A 25,119-nucleotide genomic window follows, 5' to 3' on the forward strand; every position below is an offset into this window, starting at 1 on the left:
ACAATAAATGCCAAATTCTCCTTGAGGGGCAAAATCACCCTGGGTTGAAAACCACTGTGCTAGAAGAAGTAGAACACTAGAACAAACTCTGATGGCTGTGCTCCTGAAGAACTGGCTGGATATGCTGACTCTTAACAGTGAAGCAGCAAAGGAAGCAGGGGTGGGGACTATAGAAGCCCGTAACAGAATGGGATGAAAGGTAGGTAGGCACGTGCAAAATGACGAATGCAGACATCCTGGCAAACAGAAAGGGCAACAAGGCACAAGGACACTGTCAAACAGAGAGATGAATCAATCTGAGACATTATCAAACAGGGAAATGAATGGGTCTGACTAGCTCCTGGAAGCTCAGGATGCCAACTTACAGTTAGTGAGCAGCACCATAAAAGTACTACTTTCAAAGAGAACCGCTGAGCAGGCGAAGAGGGCACTAACCTTGAAAGGCAGGAGACTGTGGTGCCGCTGCTGTCACTGGTTTGGTCATTGGGGCGGATGAGAAGGGATCTTCAGAGGGTGTGCTGAAGGCATTGGTGATCTGTGAGCACAGGGCGCTGATACTCTCTGCTTCCCCTTCTACTTCTGGCACTGCAAGACAAACGGAAAATGGCTCCAGGAAGAAGAACTAAATAATCCTGAAATATGACAGTATGATACAAGGTGACATTTTATACAGCATCCCTTACTTGTGAAAGGAAAAGTCTCAACAGTCAGGTGGGGCTATAAAAACAGCTTTAAAATATTTACTGGCTCTATTTCATTGACTTTTCAGACGAGAAGGTATAAAGTGTCAGCAATTCATGTACGAAGGACTATCTTCATCCCTTGGAAATTCCAAGATTTTGTTATCTCCTCTCCTGGGTGACACTGTTGAGAAGCTGGTGTTCTTTTTGTGCCAAGATGTTCAGTTAGCTAGATCTTTCTGGAAGACATGAGCAACCTGTTTATCTCCCAACCAGTTCATAAGGCTGTGGTCCGAGTTACATTCTGAAGCTATTTAGCAACTATCAGAAAATGGGACCAAGTCAAGGGCCCCAGTGGATGCTCAGTCCTTTTCTCTGTGATAAGCTATGACAATGTCATCACTCTCATTTTCCTCCAAAGCACCAAAGTACCTCATAGGAACTGTGGTAACATGAAAAAGTGAACTGAGGTTCAGGACTCCCGAGGCCTTGTTCTTAACATTGACCCTGAGACAGTGTCACTGAGGAAGGTAATTATGTGCGCCGAACCTTTGTTTGCTCGACGGTGAAAAGAGAATGATAGTTTTTGTTTCCCATCTGCTCAGAAGGGGACTGAGAACAGGTACTTGAAGCATCTGGAGTTTGTTCTTATAGGAGCTGAGAGCTGGCACAACCCTCGGTAGTCGTCTAGTCAACTGTTGTGTAGGCCTCGTTTCATCCTTCAAAAGCACTTAACCCTCTGAACTCTTTAGAGCACCACCTGTGAGAGTGCCCTACTGAGACAGAGCTTCCTCACATTCTGCTGCAGCCCTGGCCAGAAGTGTCCCGGAGTGAAGTAAAGTCGAGTCCAATGAAAGCACTGACCAGATCTGACACTTTAGCTCCGGATCTTATGATGAGGATAAAGCTACTGGGTCTGGCTCAGCTGTACAGAGGCCACACAAAGGGCTGTGTGGCGGTTCTGAAAGGTAATGAATATGTGTGAGCAAGCCCACTGTCTCTGATGAACAACAGATCTTAGATTTATGCAGGAGGCCAGTTTAGAGTTTCCTCCCTATGGAGCCAACCAGCCACAAGGACAATGAGCTCTTATCCATTTCTTCTGGTACATCTGACAGTAATGCTATTTAACTGGATGTGTTTCCAAAGCCTTTATAATTAATTCCCTTCTGGGTCCCAAGTGGCAGGATAAGAATGGAAACTTGAGACCCTTGATGTTTGGAAGCAGGCTGACTGAGAGTTGGTAAGTACACTTCCATCAGGACAAACCACAAGCATTATAAGCTCAGGCTAGGAATTTCCATCATGGCTCTATTACCTGTCTGTTGAAGAGAAACGAATGATTCACATCTCCCTTCATGTACCTCAGTTTTCTCACAAGGGAAATGATACAAGATACATACAACCATAAACCAGTCCGAGGCGGGGGGCTAGTTTGGTAGGATTAGTGTTTCCACTGGAAGTGACGATGATGTTTCACTGCTAGAGCACTCAGTGAGTCAGGTGGAAGCTGCATTACCTGCATTTTTTATGGGGAAATCAGTCTTCCTCTGCATAGTGGAAGGCAAGTCGTTGATGCGCAGGGATAGCTGGCGTTTAAAGGGTGACATCTTCTGGCTAAGAGCAGGAAATCCTCGGAAAGAACCTTGGCGAGCAAGCTGTTCGATTGGCGCATGGCGGCGTGGGATGGCATGAGGATTGTTCATCTCCAGACCGGCAGTGGCATCCGAAGTGGGAGAGGTGGGGGAAGAAGGGGATGGGGCAGTGCTGCCAGGGGCCACTGATGAACCCCCAACTGTCTTATCTGTTTCAGCTCAAGAAAGTCAAGAGAAAGAGGACCTTAGCAATGTCTTCAAATAATTTGAGCTTATATTGCTGAGAAAATGAAAAACCCTCCTAGGTCCTTTTACCCGTATCTCCTTCCCAATGTCTCTTAAAAGACAGGTTAGAAGCAGAGCTCAGATCTATTTTTCAAACAAAAAGTTCAATCTACTACATGTCACATGATACATCTACTACGACACAAAATTAGATCTTTGATTCTCATGCAGTGATTCATAATTTCAGACTTTGAACAAGATTTACAAAAACAGTAGGTATGAACTAATATGATGTCCTTTAAAGAATGATGGTTTATGCTTTTCAATGTGTGTTTGCTTATTTGTTTGGGGCAGAGGACTCTGGGAGTGGCAGTCGGAAATGCCTAAATGAGCATAAGTTTGATTAGATGTTAAAGAGTGTCCCAAAGCAGTCTCTCAATCATGGAGAATGTGCATTGTGGCTCAATGAATAAAAGCATATGGAAGTAAAATTTTCAATGGGAATAAACCTAAATAGAAGACTGTTTCCACCTGAGTGCCAGGTGAGTCCCAATTTGAATGTGGAAAATCTCCAGCTCTCCCTTCTCACAATCCTCGGCAGTTGTTGGGACACAACCACTTTGGCAGTTGCTATGTGTAGCCCAGATATTATTTGGTGGTTTTGAAGAATACGCTTCCAGTGAGAAAGTCTCTGAAACACACTAAATAATAGCTGTACATACTACATTTTCTAATAAAAAAAATAGTGTAGTGTTTTCTATTCTTTGGTATCCTGGCACAAATATCTATAAGAAATGAAAAAAATCACAATCACTAGTTTAATTTCTAATAAAAATATTTATCTTCTTTTTTTTGACTTAAGAATTAGAGCTGTTCGGATCATTATTTTTTTTTTAAGATTTATTTATTTATTTATAGACAGAGGGGAAGAGAGGGAGAAAGAGAGGGAGAGAAACATCAATGTGTGGTTGCCTCTCACACGCCCCCTACTGGGGACCTGGCCCACAATCCAGGCATGTGCCCTGACTGGGAATTGAACCAGAGACCCTTTGGTTCACATGCTGTCGCTCAGTCCACTGAGCCACACCAGCCAGGGATGTTTGGGTCATTTTTAATGATGTTGCCCCAAATGGCTGGTTTAGAACTGAAAGAATATAGCAAAAAATTAGCAAAATTATATTAATGTATATTTAAACTGAACTCCTTAATTCCAAAATACTCCTTGTTTGTTTCAACCCCAGCTATGCACAAAAATGCAAAGCATTTTCCCAAGCCCTATCACTTAGTTCAGAAACACACCCAACCCAACTTAGGCAATAGCTTTCTGAGTAACCTGAATGCTTGCACAGGCATTTCTGCTATGCTTCCATGTGTACCCGAAAAAACTCATGTTCTGCAAAAATCACATGCTAAAATTAACAGGGTAAGTTAGGGGCTGCCTTCTCAAAATCTGTGAACTTTTTTTCCACTAAAGCACTAAAACACAGTTATAATCTAATAAGTACAGTATCACTGGGAAATCTCTGCCTGCGTTTGTACCCAGCATCACGTCAGGGGGTCCTTTGCAGCCTAAACCTGGGATCTGTACTTCTTCCTGTTAAGATGTAGGTCACTGATAGCATCTGCTTCTCCCAGATCAGATGCATCAGAATCAGAACTCTATTCCAGGAAGTAGATTCTCCCAATTTTGTTTTTAAACATGGGGTGTAATGTCTTTGCAGCTTATTTAACTGCACTCTCAGCTTCCCCAGATAGTGTAACATAATAACAAGGGCAAACAGTTTCAAAGTCACTAAACAAGCCACTCTAAAGGAGAGGACTTTGTTTAGATTTTAAGCTTTGTTCTTGAAGGTCTTCGTATATTGCTAAGAGTTCTCTTTGTGAGAAAGCTTAGCCCTGATAGCGTCAAAATATTAGCCTGCCGGAGAAAACTGCTTAAATAAATACACACTACAGTAGAACAGACTGTACCTTTCTTGGAGTCTTGGATTTGCTTCATTATCTCCTCTCTTTCTGCTTGCTCAGTAGCTGTTGTGACACGGAATGATCCTTCTCTTGTAAAAGTGGTCCGACTGGCATCAAAAGTAGCAGTCACTCCACATTCCTTCTCCCTCTTCTGCTTGCGTTCTAAACAGGCCGCGAAAGCACAACCTACTGCATGGCTCAGTCTTTCACCCTGTACGTAACAGAAGGTTCACAAAATGTTTTTAGAGTTACAGTACCAACAATTACAAAAGAGCTTGGACCACAAATGTCTGTTTTTACACAAGGCAAAATGTTGGGAACTCCAGCTTAAATTGGATTTTAATATACTAGTATGCCAAATGAACTTAAACGAATTTATTTTGGTAATGCTTATGATACTTTACTGTAGCAGGCATTGAGTGAAGTGACCATCAACAACCTGTGATTTGTGAGCAGCCACTGAGACTTTCTTATTAGTCAGGCTCCCTCTGTCACAGAAGCTCTGGCCACCAGCTTAGGAGACACTGCTGAAGCTTCTGAGCCCTAAGTCTTGAAATGCAAAACTCTATTTGCCATTTAGGGTAGTGGGAATGTTTACCAAGCATTTCTAAGAACCACTGGAAAGGCAGGGCAAATTTCAGGAGCTTAAAATGTACTGTCAACGCGTCTAGGAACAAAAGGTGCAAACTTAAAATTTACAATAAACAACTCCAGCAATGAGAAGAGAATCGGGCAGATGAAAGCTTAGCTTTCTCAAGCTTCCCCTTTCTGCATGCTCTCCCCTCCAAGCACCATTCCCCATTCTAAACAGGGCTTTTAAAAGGCTTCCCCCTATACCTTCCCTATATTCTTCTAGTTGTCATCCCAACTCTACCTCCCAACCACACACAAGCAGAAGTTAAAGCATGTTTTCATCCACACTCTCTTCTTATAGAGGAATTAAACAAAAACGGATCTGTTTGTCTGTGGAAGGAGAGGGGGGGCTTATATAAACTAAATATTGTTTTAAAGATATACTGGATTGATTACTGAGAGTAAATTTAATAAATTCAATGAATTATTTTTATCAGGGTTACTTATTTTATCTTCATCTTTATTGCTCATTTTATTTATTAAACTTAAGTATAGTTGGCATACATTATTATATTAGTTATACTAATTTCAGGTGTACAATATAGTGATTCAACATTTTTAAATCTTACAATGCGATCACCACACTAATTCTAGTAATTATCTTCACTGTGCAAACTTATCACAATATTATTGACTATATTTTCCTTCACCTTTCACGCGTTCCCTCTGCCCCCTCGCTTAGGGTCTCCATCCCTTGGGTCTCTGTTTCTATGAATCTGCTCTTATTCCGTTCTTTGCTTGTTTGTTTTCTTTAGTACACAGGCAAGTGAAACCACACAGCATTTGTCTTCCTCTGACCTATTTCGCTAGCACAATACCCCCTAGGTCCATCCATGATGTCACAAATGGCAAGATTTCATTCTTTTTTTTTTTTACTGCTGCATAATATTCCATCAAGCATTATTTGAACTTTAGACCGTATCTCTGACTGCAGAATAAAGAGTTAGAGTTGCAGGTTTGATCCCTGGTCAGGGTGCATACAAGAATCTATCGATGAATGCATAAATAAGTAGGACAACAAATTGATGTTTTTTTCTCCCTCTCAAATCAATAAATTTTTTTTTCAAAGTTAGAGATGATGTAATAACTACTGGCATCATTAATACTAAGAAGACATGTATTTGACAAGAGTGAACACTTCGTGGAGTTTTCATAATCGAACCATGTAAGCATCTGCTCCTACACACGGCTCTGAGCAAGTAATTTACCTGGACTGCATATGCCGATGTCAGATATCCTAAGGAGAGGTAATGTTTGAAATGCTTTTTGTCCCTAAGATTTCACATGACTGTGAACTGTAAGATTTCACATCCCTGCTTGAAGACTGACAGACTTACTCTTTATGAACCCACATGAGGTTCCCTCTAACTTTCCAGTAGGGTGGCATAAGGGCAGGCAGGAAAGCAGGAAACAGGAGGGAGTACTGAAAGAGCCTTAGACCCCGTTTGCATTTGCGCCCAGCTCTGTTACCAGGATGGAGCTATGGGCCGAGGCAGTTTATTCTTTCTCTTAGGTTCAGGGCAGAAGTTATTGAAGACATATCCCTATTCAAGCACCACCCCAGACCAGCTGGAGAAACAAACAGCTTTACTAGTAACACACAGTATTTTGGAGCACTTACCATGGCCCAGACCTTATGCTAAGAGTGCTTATATTCATTATTTCAGTTAGTTTTTGCAACTGTTATCTCCATCTTATAGAAGATAAGACTGAGAGAATGTTAACTAACTTGCCACAAATATCACAGCTAGTAAGAACCAGAATCAGGTCTGGAACCCAAATCTGATTCAGAGCCTGAGCTCCTAATATTTGTTTATACCACTGTCTCCAAGAACTTAAAAAAACCTTTTGCTCAATTTTAGAGTACAGTCACCACTTCGCTTTCAGGTTAAACTTTGGCAAGAGTTTATTGGGTTGAAGCCTTCAGGAATGGCTGTACTGCCTTATTCTATCTGGACTTTTAAAAACTCAGAAAATACACACTCAATGCCATCCTATAATTATAGTTAAGATCGCCACTCTGTAGGAGACTTGTCTTTCATGTCAGGATTTTGGGTATTTTACATAAAGGATATTAGGTTATTCTCTATTTTTAAACAAAAGCAAACATTTCTATTATGCAACAATTTTTAGCATACTCCATTATACCATAATTTAGTATTTCGATTGTTTTAATTAATTGAAAATATACTCCAACTTAGTTCTTTCATTTGTAGTACAGTCTCTTTGCAAATAAATTTATAAGCACCTTCTGAATGCCAGTATCTTCCACCCAGATGTCTTAGCAAACGAATACATGTAAGAATCTTGAAAACAGTTCTAATAATGAAAAGTTTCAAATAAAGTTTAGTAGTCACCCTCACCAGAATACTCCTATTTTCCTTTAATGACCTTGGATCTCAGCTAGTCATCTTGCTCCATGAGTTGGAGGGTCACACCAAGAGTGTGGATTATGTGAATAAAAGGAATGAAAGCGGGCTAGTTTAGCCACTTCTAAGGGCTGTAACTGCAGGTACTTGTCAAAAATGTAGTGGAAACTGCTTGACTGAGCCAACCAGGAAGGAGCTTGGCTGGCTGAGGCTAGTTGTGATGAAATCCATGCTGAACTCACTGTGTCCTTGACAGCCATGAAGCAATGACAGATCCAGCGCCGAGTGGTGCCATCGCGACATATGTAAGAGAAGGCTCTGTCAAAGTTCCTATCTGGAGCACAGAAAGAAACTTTTTCTATTGTCTGGTCAACTATGAGGTCCTAGAAAAAGGGAAGCAAAAAGGAACAGAGAACTTACGAGGTTATTCAAGCTTCTCAGGAGAAACACAGAATATTCATTTCATAAAGCAAACATCCCTCTATCTGAGGCATCAAGCCTACGGAACAGCTAGATCTGAGGCCAGTGGTATGAACACTCAAAATGTGACCCAAGATGATTTCAAATGTGCCGCCAGCTGAGAACCATTGCTCCAAGAGGAGTCTGGGAACAGGACTAGCCTCTTTGGCCTGAGTAATCTCCTGGGATTCTTACATGATTGTGAATAGGGTCGGGGGGAGCTGTAAAATAAAGTATTATGAAGCTGCTCTGGCTGGTGTAGCTCAGTGGATTGAGCATGGGCCTGCGAACCAAAGGGTCGCCGGTTAAATTCCCAGTCCAGGACACATGCCTGGGTTGCGGGCCAGGTCCCCAGTGGGGGAGGGGGAGAAAGGCAACCACACATTGATGTTTCTCCCCATCTCTTTCTCCTTCCCTTCCCTTCCCTTCTGTCTAAAAATATATAAATAAAATCTTAAAAAAAAAAAAAAAGAATTTGACCTAAGAGGGACCCCATGAGGCCCTTTGCCCAGATGCCTCCCCTGACTTCATCTTCATGGTTTTTTTTAAGATTTTATTATTTTTTTAGAAAGAGGGGTAGGGATGGAGGAAGAAAGAGAGAAAAACATCAATTGGCTGCCTCTCTCATGCCCCCGACCCAGGCCGCCAACTGGAACCTGGTCTGCAACCCAGGAACGTGCCCTGAGACTGGGATTTGAACTGGTGACCTTTTGGTTCATAGGGTGGTACACGAGCCATACCAGCCAGGGCCATCTTCATATTCTAAAACATATGCTTGCTGATTCTAATTTTATCATGGCAGATTCATGTTTAATTAATTTGTAATATGTTGAAGTCAATATACTTAATCCAATCTCCATATAACCCTTCAATCTTGCAATTCTGGTGACTCACTGTGATTTTATTTTGCACAACCTTGATTACTACGAATTTCCTCTTTAGCAAAGTGATTGTCTTTTGTGTTGGCTGTCATTTTCTTACTGATGTGTTGGAGTTGTTTACATATTCTAAATATGAGCCATTTATAGATTATACACATTGCAAAATTTCTTTTCCACTCGTAATGGGTCCAAGAGTGACAATCCACCAATTACTATTATTACTGTGTGTGGAAAGAACTAATTATTGCCAGTGCTATAAGCAGCCACCAGGGGGAAACATCACTTTCTCACTATAGTACATACAAATCAATGAAAAAACGTAGCCTCCGTGTGCAAATTTTATCCAAAACACTTATGAAAACTGCCCAAGTTCTTAAAAATAATTAACTAAAATGGTCATTGTTTCCAAGAGCCACATACATTTAACACTACCGCTCTGTTGAACTTAAAAAGCAGAAAAAGCCGTAGATGAAAGATCAAAGTAACTGAAATGCAGCTATACGAGGGCGGACCCAAAAACCCTCCCCCAGAATTTATTTATAAAAAATTCTGTATTTATTCTTACATGTTTAAACTTCAGGCACCTTCAAAGTACTCTCCAGTTGATGCAATACACCTATTAAAGGCATTTTTTTCCACTGCTCAAAACAGTTTTTGAACTCGTCGATTTTGATGCCTTTAGTGCCTTTTGTTTCACTTCTTCCACATGAACAAAACATTTGCCTTTGATATCTTTTTTCATCCGGGGAAACAAAGTCACTTCGGGCAAGATCAGGTGAATGGGGGGTGGGCGGGCATGAGGGTCATGCCATTTTTGGTCAAAAACCGCCAAACAATCAGCACAGTGTGGGCAGGTACACTCGTAAATCACCCATTATAAAATGGGCAAATGCATTGGAAGTCTTCAAAAAAAAAAAATTCACTGAAGTTGAACACAGCCGCTCACAACAACACCAGCTGGTCCACTGACACAGACAGGTTCCTAGAGCACTCCCCTAGCAGGGGGAGCCTGCACTGCAAGGGTCCTGCCCACCAGAAGATAATTCTGGGTTTTTTTGGGGGGGCGATCCCCCCTCATATTACATCACTTAAAATATATCAGGCAAGTTACCCATCAAACTGCTCTTTACCTGACAGCCTTTCTCCTAGGTCCAGCAACATTTGAGGGTTTTTTTGAAAACCTGCTGTCCTGTTAAAATTTCTCCAGACTTTAAGGTCTCTTAGGAAATTTAAATTAATGATTAATGTACTTACATAATACCATATGCTCTCTAAGGGAGGAATCTGTCTCTGTTCTTAATGAGGCATGTAGGATCGATCCCTTTCTTTCAAATGCAAAATGCTACCTATGATTTGATATAGTATGTGAATTCTAAGTAAATTTCAGCTAAATGAGCCATTTACAAGTCTTCAAGATTTCATTTGAATTGGGCTTTCAGTTACATAATAGGTTAATCAGTTCAAATATCACTTTTAAAAACTACAGTGTTTTATTAAGGAACAAGAAGAAATTTCGAATGTGGTCTATCTTTTTTTTTTTTTAATTTAACTGTGGTAAAAGGTTTATCATCATTTACATCATTTTCTACATCTGTAGGGATAAACATTTAAAAAAATATGTAACAAAAATAGACCTCAGATCTTAACATTAAATGACAATGCTTGGCAGGCTAAACATGCTGTGTCATGTAGAGCAAAATGTTGAGTGAGTTCTATTTTTTATCAAGTAAATGAGTAACTAAATTGGTTTCGTAAACACTAACTAGTCTGAGAAGATTGTACTTTGGACAAAGTGGAAAGATACAAAGCCCTGGCCAGGTAGCTCGGTTGGCTAAAGCATCTTCCTTATAGGCCAAGGATGTGGGTTCTATCAAGAAGTAACCAATAAATGCATAAATAAGTAGAACAACCAATCACTGTTTATTCCCCACTCCTTCCTCTCTCTAAACTCCAAGTGAAAGGATACAGAGTGATTCCAACTGCTTAATGGCATTATATTGGCTCATCAGGGATTAGAAAAACATGAGTAGTTACATTTAAGCTTATAAAAGTTTTACCTTAGTTTTTTCATCCACAACTCGGAGTCCATCTGCTGATACCCACAGAACCGCCTTAACCGCTTTCTTTCCAGTCTTTTAAGAGAAACCAAAAAGGAAGGAGGGGAGAGACACACATACACAATATTAACAAAAAAGAGTCATCTTCCATAGAAAACACTGACTTCTTCCTTCCAAAAACCACAAGTACAAATGGAATCCAGGAGGGGTGCCCAAAGCCAGATACTCAAACCAAACTGCAGAAACATTCGGGAAAAAACAAACCAAAGCCATTGTTTTAGAAACACAATGCAAAATAATACGATAAAATTAAGTAAAAGGGGAGGGATATATGGAATTAAACCAAGATACCACATTCCGTAAAGGGCAAAGAATTCATAAGTAGATTCTTCACCCACTTAAAAAATAAACCAAGAAAACCAAGAGTCAGATAAATTTAAATACATAAGGAGTTACACCACAAGTAGCTTCTACAAGTGTACTGAGAGCAGAGAGTAATGCGTAAGTCTAAATTGAGATGCTGACCATCCTACTATCTGACCCCAATGTACATAGCAGGACCTTTGGTCTGCTGCAATTTTCATGTTAAAAATCCAAGAATTTATCATTATTCCTTTAAAAAACCATTATTTCGTCTTCTCTCATGATTAACACAGAACTAGTTTAGTTTTTAATTTGACATTAAATGCATGGGACCATTTTGGGGACATAGAAGAACTAAGAAACTGTTGAAAAATATGGTTATTATATCATGAATTCTTTTTACTGCTGAGAAAAGAATTCTTTTGCACACAAGAATCACATGGGAACAAACTGATGTATGATTTCTCCTGTAATGAAATGAAAATGGGAGAGTGGCAGTTTGCAATAATAACTTAACAGCTTTCTCTCTTCCTTACTGCTCCGAGGATATAAGCAAAATAAAACAAAAGCAAACTGAAAGCTGAGAATAGGTATAAAGGGATCAGGTATTACAGGTTCGAAGCAGCAGCTTCTAGAAGGGACAGAGGAAGGTAAAGAAATGTCTGCCATTCTCCTCCGTGCCCAAGCCCGACACCCCTCAATACGGAAGGCACATCCTTATTTAAACGACTGTGTGATCCGCTCGGCTCATCATCTCCATCGCCACCACACATCACATCAGAGTCTATCATATGCCAGACAGTGAGAATACTTGAGTTCACAGCCCACTGAAAGGTGACACTGATAGACAAAAAAATAATACGGTGATAAGTACTATAGTAGAGCTGAAAACAATGTATAATGATGTCGGGCAGTAGGCATGGTCAAATCTATTTGTGGAATCGAGAAAGGTTATTCAAAGGAGGAGACAGAACTGGGTACTTAAGTAATTTTTCTGGATGTTCGGGGCGGGTAGGAAGGAAGGGAACTGATAGAAATAGTGAACATGCTGGGCAGGAGACAGCAAGACAGGCATGACAGGGCTCTAAAAGTATTCGCTTGCAAGTATGATGGGTGAGCAAGGTGTGTGGGGGCTAAAGTGTAGGAAAGGCCTAGCCACAGAGGGCCTTGTAGGCCTGCTAAAGAATTACACCTTAATTCTGTGGGCAATTAGGAGATACTGGAGGAATTTAAACGCGGTCAAAGAGACTGCCATTCTTAAAACATCACTTTGCCATCAGTACAGAGGGGTTGGAAAGAGAATGACAGGAGGCAAAGCGACCACACCAAGATTCCAGGTGAGAGAAAACGAGGGTTGAGCTTTCTTGAATGAGATCGGGATGGAGAGGTTTTACACGGTAAATGTAAGGGAGAAGCTGAGGATCCTCTCTGGTTCCTGATTTGGGTAACTGGGTGGAGAGGTACCACAAACTAAGATAGAGCATAGAAGAGATGTAAAAGCAAGTTTGAGAGGGAAAGGATAGGACTTCGGTTTTGGATAAGCAAAGTTTGAGGTGTTCGTGCAATATCCAGGTGGAGATGTGCAACAGGTAATTGGATATATAGGTGGGAAGCTCAGTAGAGAATTCTAAGATGGAATTTGAGATTTGGGAGACATCAATAATGGGAATAATAAGAGGGCCAAGGATAGAAAAGACTATCAATAATTAAAGAATTGGGAGAAGATGAGTTAATTTAAGCCTTTGAAATATGAGAAAAGGAATAGCCGGAAGGACAGGAAATTGGAAAACATTAGGATAATTGAAACTAAGGGAGAGGGGTTTCAGAAGTAATGGGGCAGTTCAAAATGTCAAATGTTGCAAAGGGATCAAGTAAGAAAAACTGTGAAAAGTGTCCATCGGATTTAGCAACGAAGAAGACATGGTATAGCAATAGAGGTTGTAATGGTTAATTTTATCTGTCAAATTGGGTAGGTTACAGTTTACCAGTTGTTTGGTCAAACACTAGTACAGATGTTGCTGTAAAGGTATTTTGTAGGTGTGATTAGCATTTACAATTAATTTACTTTAGGAGAAGGAGATTAACCTGATAATACGTGGGGAGGGGGGCATCCAATCAGTTGAAAGCCTTAAGGTAAAAACGGAGGTTTCCCAGAGAAGAAATTCCACCTCAAGTCAGTAACATAAAAATTCTACCTAAGTATCCAGCCTGCTTGCTTGCCCTATACCACCTTGCCACAACTCTTCTTCTTCCAGTGTGGCCCAGACATGCCAAAAGGTTGGACACCCCTGACAGGGAAATGAAACATTTTATTGGCCCAATTATCCTGTTATGAAAACATCTCTACTTTTTGAGGTACGTCTTTGTAATGGTGTTGTACTAACTTCTCAGTGAAGCAGTATATTTGTCATATTTCATGACCTCTGATCTCTCTAAAGAGGAGAAGAAAACAGATAACATACATTTTTTTTGTATCTGATTATACACCTGGATGCTGGCACTTGGATGTCACTCCAGTTTGCCACATCACAGTTACTTCCAGCAGTCTCTGAGATTTTAAAGCTCCAAGACACCTGTAGCTGAAATTAAGTCCAGCCTTTCCCTCATAGGTTCTGTATAGTGGCAATGCTTCTGCGAACTTTAGTCTTTCACTCTGATAATATAAAATAATATTCCTAAGAAATTTTTAGAAAATGATAAAGGTCACAGAGAGAAGATGAAAAGTTTTTGTGTTTACCCTAAAACTGTCCACTTAAAACTAACACCCAAGGAGATAAGGACAAGTCGGCTAGCAAAACAAACAAATCACCCAGAGTAAGTATGAAATGTACAATTTACGTACATCTTAGTGACACAAACACCTCTTTTTTCTTTTTAAATTCAGACAAAGAAAAAGAAAGAGGTCAAGGTGTGAGAGTCACTGTGAAAGAGGTGAAAAGTACGTGTCCAAATGGATGTAGGCCAAGTTGAGGGTGAGTCTGCCACAAACACCTCTTAAAAAAATATACAGTAGCCCTGACCAGTGTGGCTCAGTTGGTTGGGTGTCATCCTGCAAACCCAAAGGCCACCAATTTGACAGGCAATCAATTGATGTCTCTCCCTTTCTTCCTCCCTTCCCCTCCTTCTAGAAATAAATACATAAAATCTTACAAAAAAAGACTACATAATACTTCAGAAACTAATAACAATGTGGTGGGGTAATGTAGATGTAAGACATTAAGAGTTATTTCATCACTATTGTTCCAACACTTTGTATTTTAACAATGATCTCAAGGTTATAGGTAGAATTCACACTGACTAGTGTCAATGTGCTAAAAAGTTTTACAACAAAGAGAAAATTGCTTATTCTTTGAGGAAAGAAAATGAGTCTAACATGGAGAGAACTTCAGTTAACTCTGAATTTAAGCTGGTGAAATCTGAGTAGAAGGCTCAAGCTAACCTATGAATGAAAGATGACAAATGTAATTATAACTTTCAAGTAACCACTCAACTCTTTAAATATCCAACTTAGGATTTTAAAATTAACATCTGCCTTAAATACCTTTCATTATGGGTAGATATAAAGCAACACAGAAATTAAGCAGGCTGACACTGGAGAAAATGATAGCAGGTAGTGGATCTATTACAACTTACTAAATTAGGAAACTTATACATATTACAAAAGAAATGTACAGATAATCTAAAAATGAAAACACCAGTGAAGAAACACAATGGTTGCAAAAATAACATGGATACAGTAACTTAACCAAGTTCAGGAAACTGTAACATCACTGTCCCTAAATTTAAAAGCTGCTCACGGTAAAAGGTAACTGAAATAACTAATTACAATAAAGAACTATCATTGCCTATCTATCAATCTATCTCCAGAGTATTTTGTTTCAATAGACATTTTCTATAAGAAATAAATTGAAAAAGGTCAAAGATCACAAGTTGGTGATATTCTCAGTAGGTTGACAGATCCTTACAGGTACTCTTTCATTTTACATATCGGTGTTATCTAGGAAAGTATTTCAGATTCCTGGTTGGAGAAATAAAATTTTAAATTGTTTAAATCAGAGATCGGCCAACTTTTTATGTGAAGGACCAGATAAATATTTAAGGCCATACGTTCTATGAACTAGGCCACTGCAGCACAAAAGCAGCCACAGACAATATATAAACAAAGGAACATGGTTTTGTTCCAATAAAACTTTATTCACCAAACCAGGCACTGTGCCACAGTATGCCAACCTGATATAATAATCATAATCCCTGAGAAGTGATCATTAATTAAATCTTTTTGAAAAGATAATTCATTATATTGAGATATTAAAATCTGTTTGAAATTGTGTCCCTGAATTATTTTTTTTTTAAATTATTTTATTGTTGTTCAATTACAGTTGCCTGCATTTCCCTCTCAACACTCCCCCCCCCATTTTCTTTTCTGTTTTTATTGTTTTCAAATGTGCTTATCTCCTATTATTTTAAACTGTGACTCCGATCTCAGGTGCTTTCCACCTCTGAAGTTCTATGACTCCCCAAATCCCAGTGAGGTAAGAGCATGCAATTAACCAACATAAACAGAGTATTTGGAGGCAAGACAATTCTGCTGGGCATATGACAGATAAGGGCAAAAAGGCTAAGCGGATGTTCTAATGTAAGCCAGCGTGAAGAAATGCTACGAAGACACATGGAAGTGTAATTTGGCAGAGCCATGAGCTGTTACAAAGCAACAGCAGTCAGCAGTTTGGGCAGCAGGGGCAGAACACGTCACTCTTTCTGAGCAACAGTGATTTGCTTTCTGTTTTACGAAGTTCCGCTACAAACCAAAGAGACTTTCAAGGACACCCAATGTGTAAAGAATCACGGGTCAGTCTTTCTGTGCACGTCTGCACACTGAGAAAACCCAGTCACTACAGAGTAATGACATATTAACAGGCAACCAGGACATGCTGTGCCTTGTAATAAATCAAGAGACTTCTTTGCTGTCACAGAAAACTTGGCTTCATTTTTTTTAACTGGAGAAAAGCCTTAAAGTCTTATACTTTGATGACATTTGAATTTCTTAATAAATCATGTAATAAACAGATTTTATCTTATAATTCCAAGATACAGTGACTATTCCTCAAAGGACAAAGCAGTGAAGGGAGAGAAATACAGCTTTCTATGGGGTCTGAGACTGGCACGATCTCTAAAGGCTGCTTCATTGACGGTACAGAAACTTTTAGTCTGCGACACTAACGTACTCTATTTCCTGCATTTTCTTAAGTGAAAAGGGCCTTTAAAGGCTTTTGGAGAAAAATAAGGATGGTAGCGTATATGAACCAAACAGCAAAGTAGGCAGCGTTATAAGAAAAAGCCAAGAATATGATCCCTGAACTCCAAAGAAATGGAGTGTTTCAAGGAAGGAAAGGAATGGGCTATGTCCAATGCTGCTGGATAGGTTAAGTAAGGTGACAAGACCATTGGAATAGTAATGTAGAGGAAGAACTGACAAGAACAGCTTTGGCGGAGTAGTGAGGGCAAAAGCCTGATTAAATGAGTTTAACAAAGGAAGGGAGAAGAGGAACTCTAGGCACTAAGAAGAAACCTTTCTTTAAAGGATGGTTTATTTTCATACTAGTGGACAATCCACTAATGAAAGAAAACTGATCGTGGAGGAGGGGGGTAGCACTGCTAGAATAAATAGGAGCTGGAATAATTAGCATCTACCGGAGGCGCTGGCCGCAGCCAGCAGCATGCTCATCCCTTAAATAAGAGGGAAAACAGAGCATGTGGGCATGGATGCAGGTCGGTGAGCATCTCTGTTTTAAACACATCCTAGTTTTTACGTGCACGACTCCAATGTCTGGAATACTGGCAACTAATTCCAAGTTATAAACTGCACAGGCCATACAACACATGTTTGTGGGAAGCATTCAGGCCTTTGAACAGTCTGTGTCCTCTGTATTAGGCCCTTCTTCATTCATTTTAATTAAGGTTCACCTGAGGACAGCAAAGGCCAATACTTTTGAATGGGAGAACATTAATACGGGGTAGGTGAAAGAACTCTGCAGCATGCTTCTGAAAACCTTGGTTTCAGGGTAGGCACTGCCACTTACTACTAGCTGGGTGACCTCTTGGAGCTAATTCATTCATTTGTAAAATGTAGTTTCATTAACTATCCTGTCTAATTCACGGAGGTGTTGTGAGTAGCAAATTACAAAGTAGGTCAAAGAATATCATAACCTATAAAGCTCTATATAACTATAAGTAAATGTCTGTAAGATATAGAAAATATATATTGGTCTTGGTCCCCAGTTCCTGCCATAGAGCTCCCCAAACCCTTTTAATTTTCTAAGTGGTAACAGCACTAGGAGCATCTTTTGTTCTAATGCAGTGATTCTGAGTGGGCTCCTGGATAAGGGCTGGTCACCAGAAAGACCAAGCCCTGATTAGAAGCTTGGAATTTTCAGCCCCACCCTCCACTGTCCGAGAGGGAAGAGGAACTAAAAATGGAGTAAAGCCACCATGTGAGAAAGCTTCCATAAAATCCCCATGTTAAGAGGTTCAGAGAGCTTTCACATTGGCAAACACACCCACACTGGGAGGGTGACGCACCCCAACTCCACATGGGCAGAAGCTCTTGAGCTTGGGATCCTCCCAGACCTCACCCTAGGTATCACTTCATCTGTATTCTTTATCACATCCTTTGATAAACTGGTGTGTTTGCCTGAGTTCTGTGAGCTGCTCTAGTGAATTAGTCAAACCTGAGGGAGAGATCATGGGAACCTTCAATTTGTAGCCAAACAACTGGACGGAAGTTGTGAGTAACCTGGGGACCTACTGCTTGCAGCTGGCATCTGAAATAAGGTGGGAGCAGTGTTGTGGGATTGAGTCCTTATCCTGTGGGATCTGACACTATCTCCAGGTAGGCAGTGTCAGAACTCAAATTGTAGGATACCCAGCTGTTGTTGCAAAGAATTGCTTGGTGTGGGGAAAATCTCCACATATTTGGTGACCAGAAGTGAAATATTTTGTGTGAATAGTAAGGGAGACACAGGAGAAAGACCCACAGGAGTACAGTGAACTGAGTTTTTCTGATACGACGGCTTTAAAAAGAGACTTAATAGGGAGGTCTAAGCATTTTGTATCTCTGTGTTCAGTTAGTTCCTCATAGAAATGGGAGTATAGATTACTTAGCTCATGGGGTCCCTCAAATATATTAATATTATAAAATCCTTTTCAAAAGTTAAATGCGCTATAATTACTAGGTAATGAAGTACTGGTCTAGAACGGCCAAAAACACAAATGAAGATGCATATAACACTTCCTAAAAAGTTGACTACATTCTTGACTTCCCTAAAATAATGAGCTATTTAATGTGCTACTTTGGAATAAGTTATTTCAGGTTCTCAGAGTTTTCCACCTCCTTTAAGATGTGCATAAGCTCACAATAGGTTAATAGCAGAGGCCAGTAACAGAGCCAGGTATCTACTCCCTACGGATGAAGCTTCTGGGGGCACTACTCCCAGCAGCAGGTGATGCAGGAATAGGAAATGACTGTATAGTCAGGTCCAGGATGCAACTTAGGGAAAAGCAGCAGCAGTCCTCCTGGCCATGACTTATAAATTCAGAATCAAGAGCTAATAATTCTTACATCTACCTACTTTCATGCAGATGTGTTTGATGGAAACATTTCTTAACATCCGTTGTTCTCCTTACGCTTGGACCATTAAGTCGCACATGACATGAAGACTAAGAAAACATCAAAATTTATGGGGACTTGTACTGGATAAAAACTCCCTATCACATACTGTTCTATGAGATTCTTCATTTTCAGCTTTCATCAAACCACAACTGACCTAGCAAACTCATCAGCCAAGTCTCTTTCAGCAGCCTATTTCTTGTAGTACAGTGTGGACTTGAGTTGAATGATGGCAACTTGAAAGATTTAAAAGGCTCTGAAGTAAAGTTTTGCATTTACAAGCACAGTTCTGGTTAAGATTATGAGATGCTTTCCCCGCCTCGGTTTTCCAAACTCTCTGAATGACTTACTGTAATTTTTTAAATTGTATATTAGAATAAAATCACCCTGCCATAAAAAGAATTCCCCCTGCAGTAACGTTAAGAAAACATTCTGATAGTCACATTTGTTCATGGATGCCAGTATGGGATTACTTAGCACCTTTTAAGGAAATCCTGTGGGCATCAAACTCACTAATATGATTTAAATATCTCCAAAATAAGTATGTTAATTTGAATCACTAAAAAAGACTCTTTAAAGCTTTAACTAATAAAGCAAATTTTAACTAGAGATAAATCCAAAGTTAACTACCATTAAAGAAGTCAGAGAGTAAAAATAAGTTTCCAGGAAGCTCTTTATTTATTAGCATCCTTTAGGGTTAAATCTTTTAAAGTTTGCTTGTAAGTAAGACGAAAACAGAGTGATTATACAGCACACTGATTAAGAGTGTGGGCTCCAGAGTCAGCTTATCTGGGTTCAAGTCTTAGCTTCTACCACTTATTATATCTGTGAATTTGGGTGGGTCCCTTAGCCTCTATAAAACTTCAGTTTTCTTGCAAAATAGGGAGAATAATAATTTCAAGGTTATTGTAAAGAGGAAGTGAGATGGCTCATAATTTTGTTTTTCATGCCATGTTTATCACGTGGCAGACACAGTGAAAATAGGGACGAAGCGGGGGTGGCCCCGCCCGGCTGTCCTGCAGGTGCACCGGACCCCACACAGGGATGACACTGCCAGCTTGGGACTGATTCTGAAATGAGACCCGCCTTTGTTTCTCAGCACCGTGTTATAAACTTCGAAACAAATATACTTTTAACATGTTTCTATATGAAGTAAATTTCAACAACCCAGCCTTCATAGACAAGGCTGTTTTACTATAGTGGGGCATATTAAAAACTAATCACTTACAAAATAAAAATTGTGTAATAATTGTGGTGATGTGGAATTGTTTGGAGAAATTCTATTTGGAAAAGAATAAGCACTCTGCAAAAAACATTTCCTTAACAATTAAGTACCAATTAATAATAATGGAAATGTTTATAGAATTAATTCTTTCTAGATATGACCCCACATACTATGAACCTGTTAATTTGACTCAGACTCAAAATGTCTATTAAAAATTTTTATGGTGACATGTGTGGTGGGTCAGTTATATGACTTTTTATTTCAGATTGACAGCAGTAACTAAATTAAAACATTCACTCTAAAAATCCTTCAAATTTGTTTACATTAATATAAAGGTGCCCTAAACAAGAACATGTAAAAATGGGTTATTACTAAAATATTTACTTGAGAAGGAAATGGGAACTATTTGTTTTATAAAGCAAATTTTCAAAGTAATAAAACCACCCAGTAAAAAAAACAATTGTGATGGGATTTTTATATTCCTATGAACTTTTAGTAATTTACACTGTTATCCAATGACAGCAGTTTTTTCTTATACTTTCACAGTCTGTATTATTTTGTAACACTCAAAACTAAATGTGGACACAAAAATGCTACAAATATATTTACCTACTTGTACACATATTAATTCTAAGGAAATCTGAACATTAAACAGTTATTACTTGAAAGCATCTACAGAACACTCACATGAGACAGATACTCAGTAAACTAATCAAGATAGTTTTTCTTAGATTAGTAAGTAGCCCAGGTTAAAAATCATAGGATCCCCAAAGATAAGTTTATGTACTTTCACTTACTTCACCTGAAATTTAACTTAGATTGAAAAAACTAGCATTAAGTATAAAAATTGGGAGACATTTAATTTTCACTTGAATTTAATTAATTCTTCCCATTTCTCTGTCAATACTGAACACTAAGTAAAATCCACTTGTTAAAAATTCAGCTAATATGTTAATATAACAGTTTTGCAAGATCAAATTAAACTGAACACCTAGTCTTAAAGAGACAATCCTTTTTTAACCTACTGTATTTATTGGACTTTCCTAGGAATCATCAGATTTGTTAACAGACATAGGTAATATCATAGATAGCAACTTTCTAATTCATTAATTTCCATATATGGTCAAATCAATTCCTGTATTATAGAGATACCAAAGCTATATTTCTTTCTTTTTTTTTTTTTAATACATCAGTGCTATACTAGGGGTGTAACTCCTTATAAAGCAAGCACAAATGTGGCATCAAACTTACTTTTCCAAAGAAGCCTTTGAAGAACTTCCTTTCCTGGAGGAACAGGGGGACAAGTCGAGCGCTATTATTGTATGGGCTAAATGTCCCAGGGTTTCACACCAATAAGCACATAAGGAAGTTGGGTAAAGGGCAAAGTAGGAGAAGGGGGGGGGGAGTGAGTTTTAAAGAGTTATCCATACAAGGAGTGACATGAAAATGCAGGGAAACATACTGTATGGCCTGAGAATCCATGGAAAGAATGAGGAGAAATCAGAGCCTGTATCCATGCAGAGCGGCTAGTTAGTTTAGTGTTCTCTATTTACTTTTAAAACAGAGATTATCCAAATTTGGTAGCAGAGAAAAAGACTAGGACATACTAGTTTTGTGAGATTCGCATTTTAAATTTCATAATAGTGTGTAGTCAATAGAAGACTAGTTCCATATACATATTTCAATTGAAAAGTGGTCAACTATGTGGAAGTCATCAATTAAAAAACCAGTTCACATTCAAATGACCACATAATCACATAGCAACACAAAAAATTAAACTATGAGTGCACAGCAAGGGTCCGTGTCAGACCTTCTCTCACTGAGTTCAAGAGGTCACTTGGACAATGCTTCCTTCTGCATCAGGACTGATGTGTACGTGTGCTGATCGATCCCATGACAATCAGGGGGAAACAAGAAATACGTCCTATTCCAGCAGTGGCGGGAGGCGGTTGGGGGGAGGTGGAAGAGGGTGTAAGCGGGATAAATGGTAATGGGAAAAAATATAAATAAATAAATAAATTCTATTCCAAATACAGAATAAATCATCTATAAAAAACACAAGGCTAATGATCTCCCTGGAGCAGAGAAAACAAATATATGAGAACATAACCACATCTGTGAACAACTGAAATGTAAGGAATAGAGGGTTTTTTTTTTTTTTTTAATGTTACTGTTTTAGAATAAAGAAACTTGCACGGACAGTTGTTAAGTACAGAATTCTGAAACTATGTACATGAGAGAGACATAGTTATCTATGTATGGCCCCAGCACCAAGTTTTAAGCACATACAAACTTTAAAAACTGGTCACCATTTAAAATCTGAAGAATTCATGCAAAGTAGATGGGTTCTAATTCACCCAAGCTACATTAACTTTACATTTCCTACTTTTGGTTAAACTACACTTGAAGCCTTTACTATTTATAATCAGTTTTTAATGATGGGCGAATGTCTAGAAAAAAACAACTGTACTGAAATTTGACTCTCTCAGAAAATTTATAGTCATTCGAACACTAAATGGTTTCTTTGCTCCCTAAGTGTTGAAAATGACAAACAGTATCAAATGTATCATTTCCACAAACTGTTTTGAACTTAACTTGGAAAAATAATAAAGGAGTTGGGGTAGTTATCACAGTAAGACTAACTTTATTTCTGCTGCCAAATTTGGTGACCCTAGTTTTGTTAGACCGAGCAACCATCAGCTTTTAAGGATGCAGCCAAAGTTAAAAGATTCACCATTCTTAAGGGACAGTGAGGTGAGGGAAAGAGATCTATTAATATTTAATTTAGCTCCCAGAAAAGCGCTTGTTAAACACGGAGTTTGCTTTCTTTTTATAAAAGATCTCAGATGTTAATGAAAAAGGTTGACGTGCAAAATGCATAAAAAGATAGTTATTAGAGAGTATTGTTTTTAAAAAACAATTAAGTTATGATTCTTTTACCTGCTAAAACAAAAACATATATTAGAAAAAAATATATCAAATAGTGAATAAAAAAACCAACATATTAGAAACTGGTAGTATAATGAAACTAGTCTAAAACCAAGACAGAGGAAGAGACATTTACAGAGACAATGAGAAGAAAAGACCTTTCAAAAGGAAGGGCATCTTGGATCAGTGTCCAGCAAGACAACCAAAGGCCCGATACACTCTTTACAGAATAGACTGGTGAATGACATTACTCCTCACCCAGCACTGACTGTGGTATAAAGACACTGAAAATGAACAATAGATTGTCCATAGACAATATCTCATACAATCTAAATCCCTAAGTGGCTAATTTGTGAAATTATGGCACAAGATAAGTGAGTTAAAAATAGCTATAACCAACTCTATGTATACAAGGTAAAAAACAATTTAAATATATTTAGGCTCTGAGAAGCATATGTTTAAAACACTATCTTGTTTAGTTATAGTATCTTTTCATTTGAAAATATTAAGTTTGCAGATAATTTCTAATATAAATTAAAATAATCCTAAATTTTAAGGAACTACTTCAAGGAAAAAGCAAGCTATCTTGCAAACTACCCTACTTCCTCAATTCCCCACAAATTTAAAAAGCACTAGAATATTAGATTTTTAGTTTAAAGTGATAAGTTTATGATGTTTGTTTTGCTACTTAACTGGAACTTCTGACCTATATAATTCTTCAAATTTTAAAAACTTTGGTGTTTAAAGTAGTTCCACAGATATGCAACTTTCCTTTAATATGTAGGTTGTACACTTTTACATTTGCTTGCATTTATGTGAAACTCTAAGAGGAAGCTATATGATCTATTATGTAAACAGAAACAAAAACACCTCCAGAGACATAGCTTTTGGCAAAATACAAGCATCCGATTGTATTTTTGTTATAGATCATAGATGTCTGCTAGGATCAATGTTTGGTAAGAGGGGAGGCAACTAGAAATTTCTGCATAGTAAGAATGGGAAGACAAAAGTCATAAATTTTTGTGGACTAACATGATCTGAGCAGAACAACAAGGTGAAGACTTCCAACTTTCTGCAGCCTTCTCAGTACAGCATTACACAAGGGAAAGTCTGAGTGTAATGAACAGGAAACTGACATCAGTTACCTAAAAATTCAATCCATTTTTATTTTATTTTTTTATTAAAGATAACTCTAATTTAAATATGCATACTTGATAGTTTAATGTAGGAGGAGGTACACTAGAATACGAATGTCATGATGGACTGCTTATTGATTTGAATGGGACACACAGTAAAAGCTAGTAACTTTTTAATTAAACATTAGGACTATCCATTTGGAAAAAATATGTTGAAAAATTAACAGTCAAAACATCTATAGGTATCTAGTGAAACTCCCTGTGTATTTTACATTTTTCTGGTAACTTATCAAAAATGAAAATAAAAAGGTTTTATTTTTAAATTCAACTTCCTTTCTTTTAACTGATTTAAACTGATTTAGATGCAGAAATATGTGTCAAATAAGAGTACCCAGGGCTGAAAATTGGCTCACGTAGAATCGGTAAGAAAGTAAGTATCAGCCAAGGGTGTTTGATTCAGGAACTGTTTGCATTTTTATTTCTGATAAATTCGGAAATATTTTTCACTGTTGCAAGCACTTGCTGAAGTCTGGCACTTGCCCAGCATACAGTTCTATGAACCCAGCACAGCTCTACTGACTGCACAGGAGCAGCAGCAGAATGAAGAACACGAAGTAACTGTACGCTCGTCAGTGTGGAGGCACTGCATTAAACTCACTCTCACTTTTAAAAATACATGCTTCCCTATGTAAAATTATAAGCAACATTCGCTCCTAGATAGGGTTGGTCTGAAAAATTTTAAAGAACTTCTTGAATGAAAATTTCAAAAATGGCCAATTGCCCCTCAAAGTTCAGAAGTTTAAGTATGCACAGAAAAATAATCAACATATATAAAACTTCATTTTAGTCATAAAATACCACAGGGAAATAAGGATCCTTTAGAGTATGCAAAAGGAATTTATAAACTTTAAACATGAAATATAATTATGCTTATGGC

General features: G+C 38.5%; 1 protein-coding gene across 11 annotated transcripts in view; it reads right to left on the minus strand.

The window, feature by feature from the left end:
• Window positions 1-25,119, minus strand: part of NUMB (NUMB endocytic adaptor protein) — a 121,965-nt gene that overhangs the window by 5,088 nt on the left and 91,758 nt on the right. For 7 of the 11 annotated variants that reach the window (XM_071222056.1, XM_071222051.1, XM_071222055.1 and 4 more), the window contains 6 exons: window positions 21,370-21,402; window positions 10,865-10,939; window positions 7,710-7,850; window positions 4,472-4,676; window positions 2,200-2,493; window positions 436-585 (listed from right to left, as the gene is read on the minus strand). In XM_071222056.1, the coding sequence (XP_071078157.1) occupies window positions 436-585; window positions 2,200-2,493; window positions 4,472-4,676; window positions 7,710-7,850; window positions 10,865-10,939; window positions 21,370-21,402 (898 nt within the window). The remainder of the gene's footprint in view (window positions 1-435; window positions 586-2,199; window positions 2,494-4,471; window positions 4,677-7,709; window positions 7,851-10,864; window positions 10,940-21,369; window positions 21,403-25,119) is intronic. The other 4 variants (XM_071222054.1, XM_071222057.1, XM_071222053.1 and 1 more) reach the window with 2 other exon arrangements.

The sequence above is a fragment of the Desmodus rotundus genome, chromosome 7, assembly GCF_022682495.2.
Source record: "Desmodus rotundus isolate HL8 chromosome 7, HLdesRot8A.1, whole genome shotgun sequence".
In the NCBI taxonomy this organism is placed as follows: Eukaryota; Metazoa; Chordata; class Mammalia; order Chiroptera; family Phyllostomidae; genus Desmodus; species Desmodus rotundus.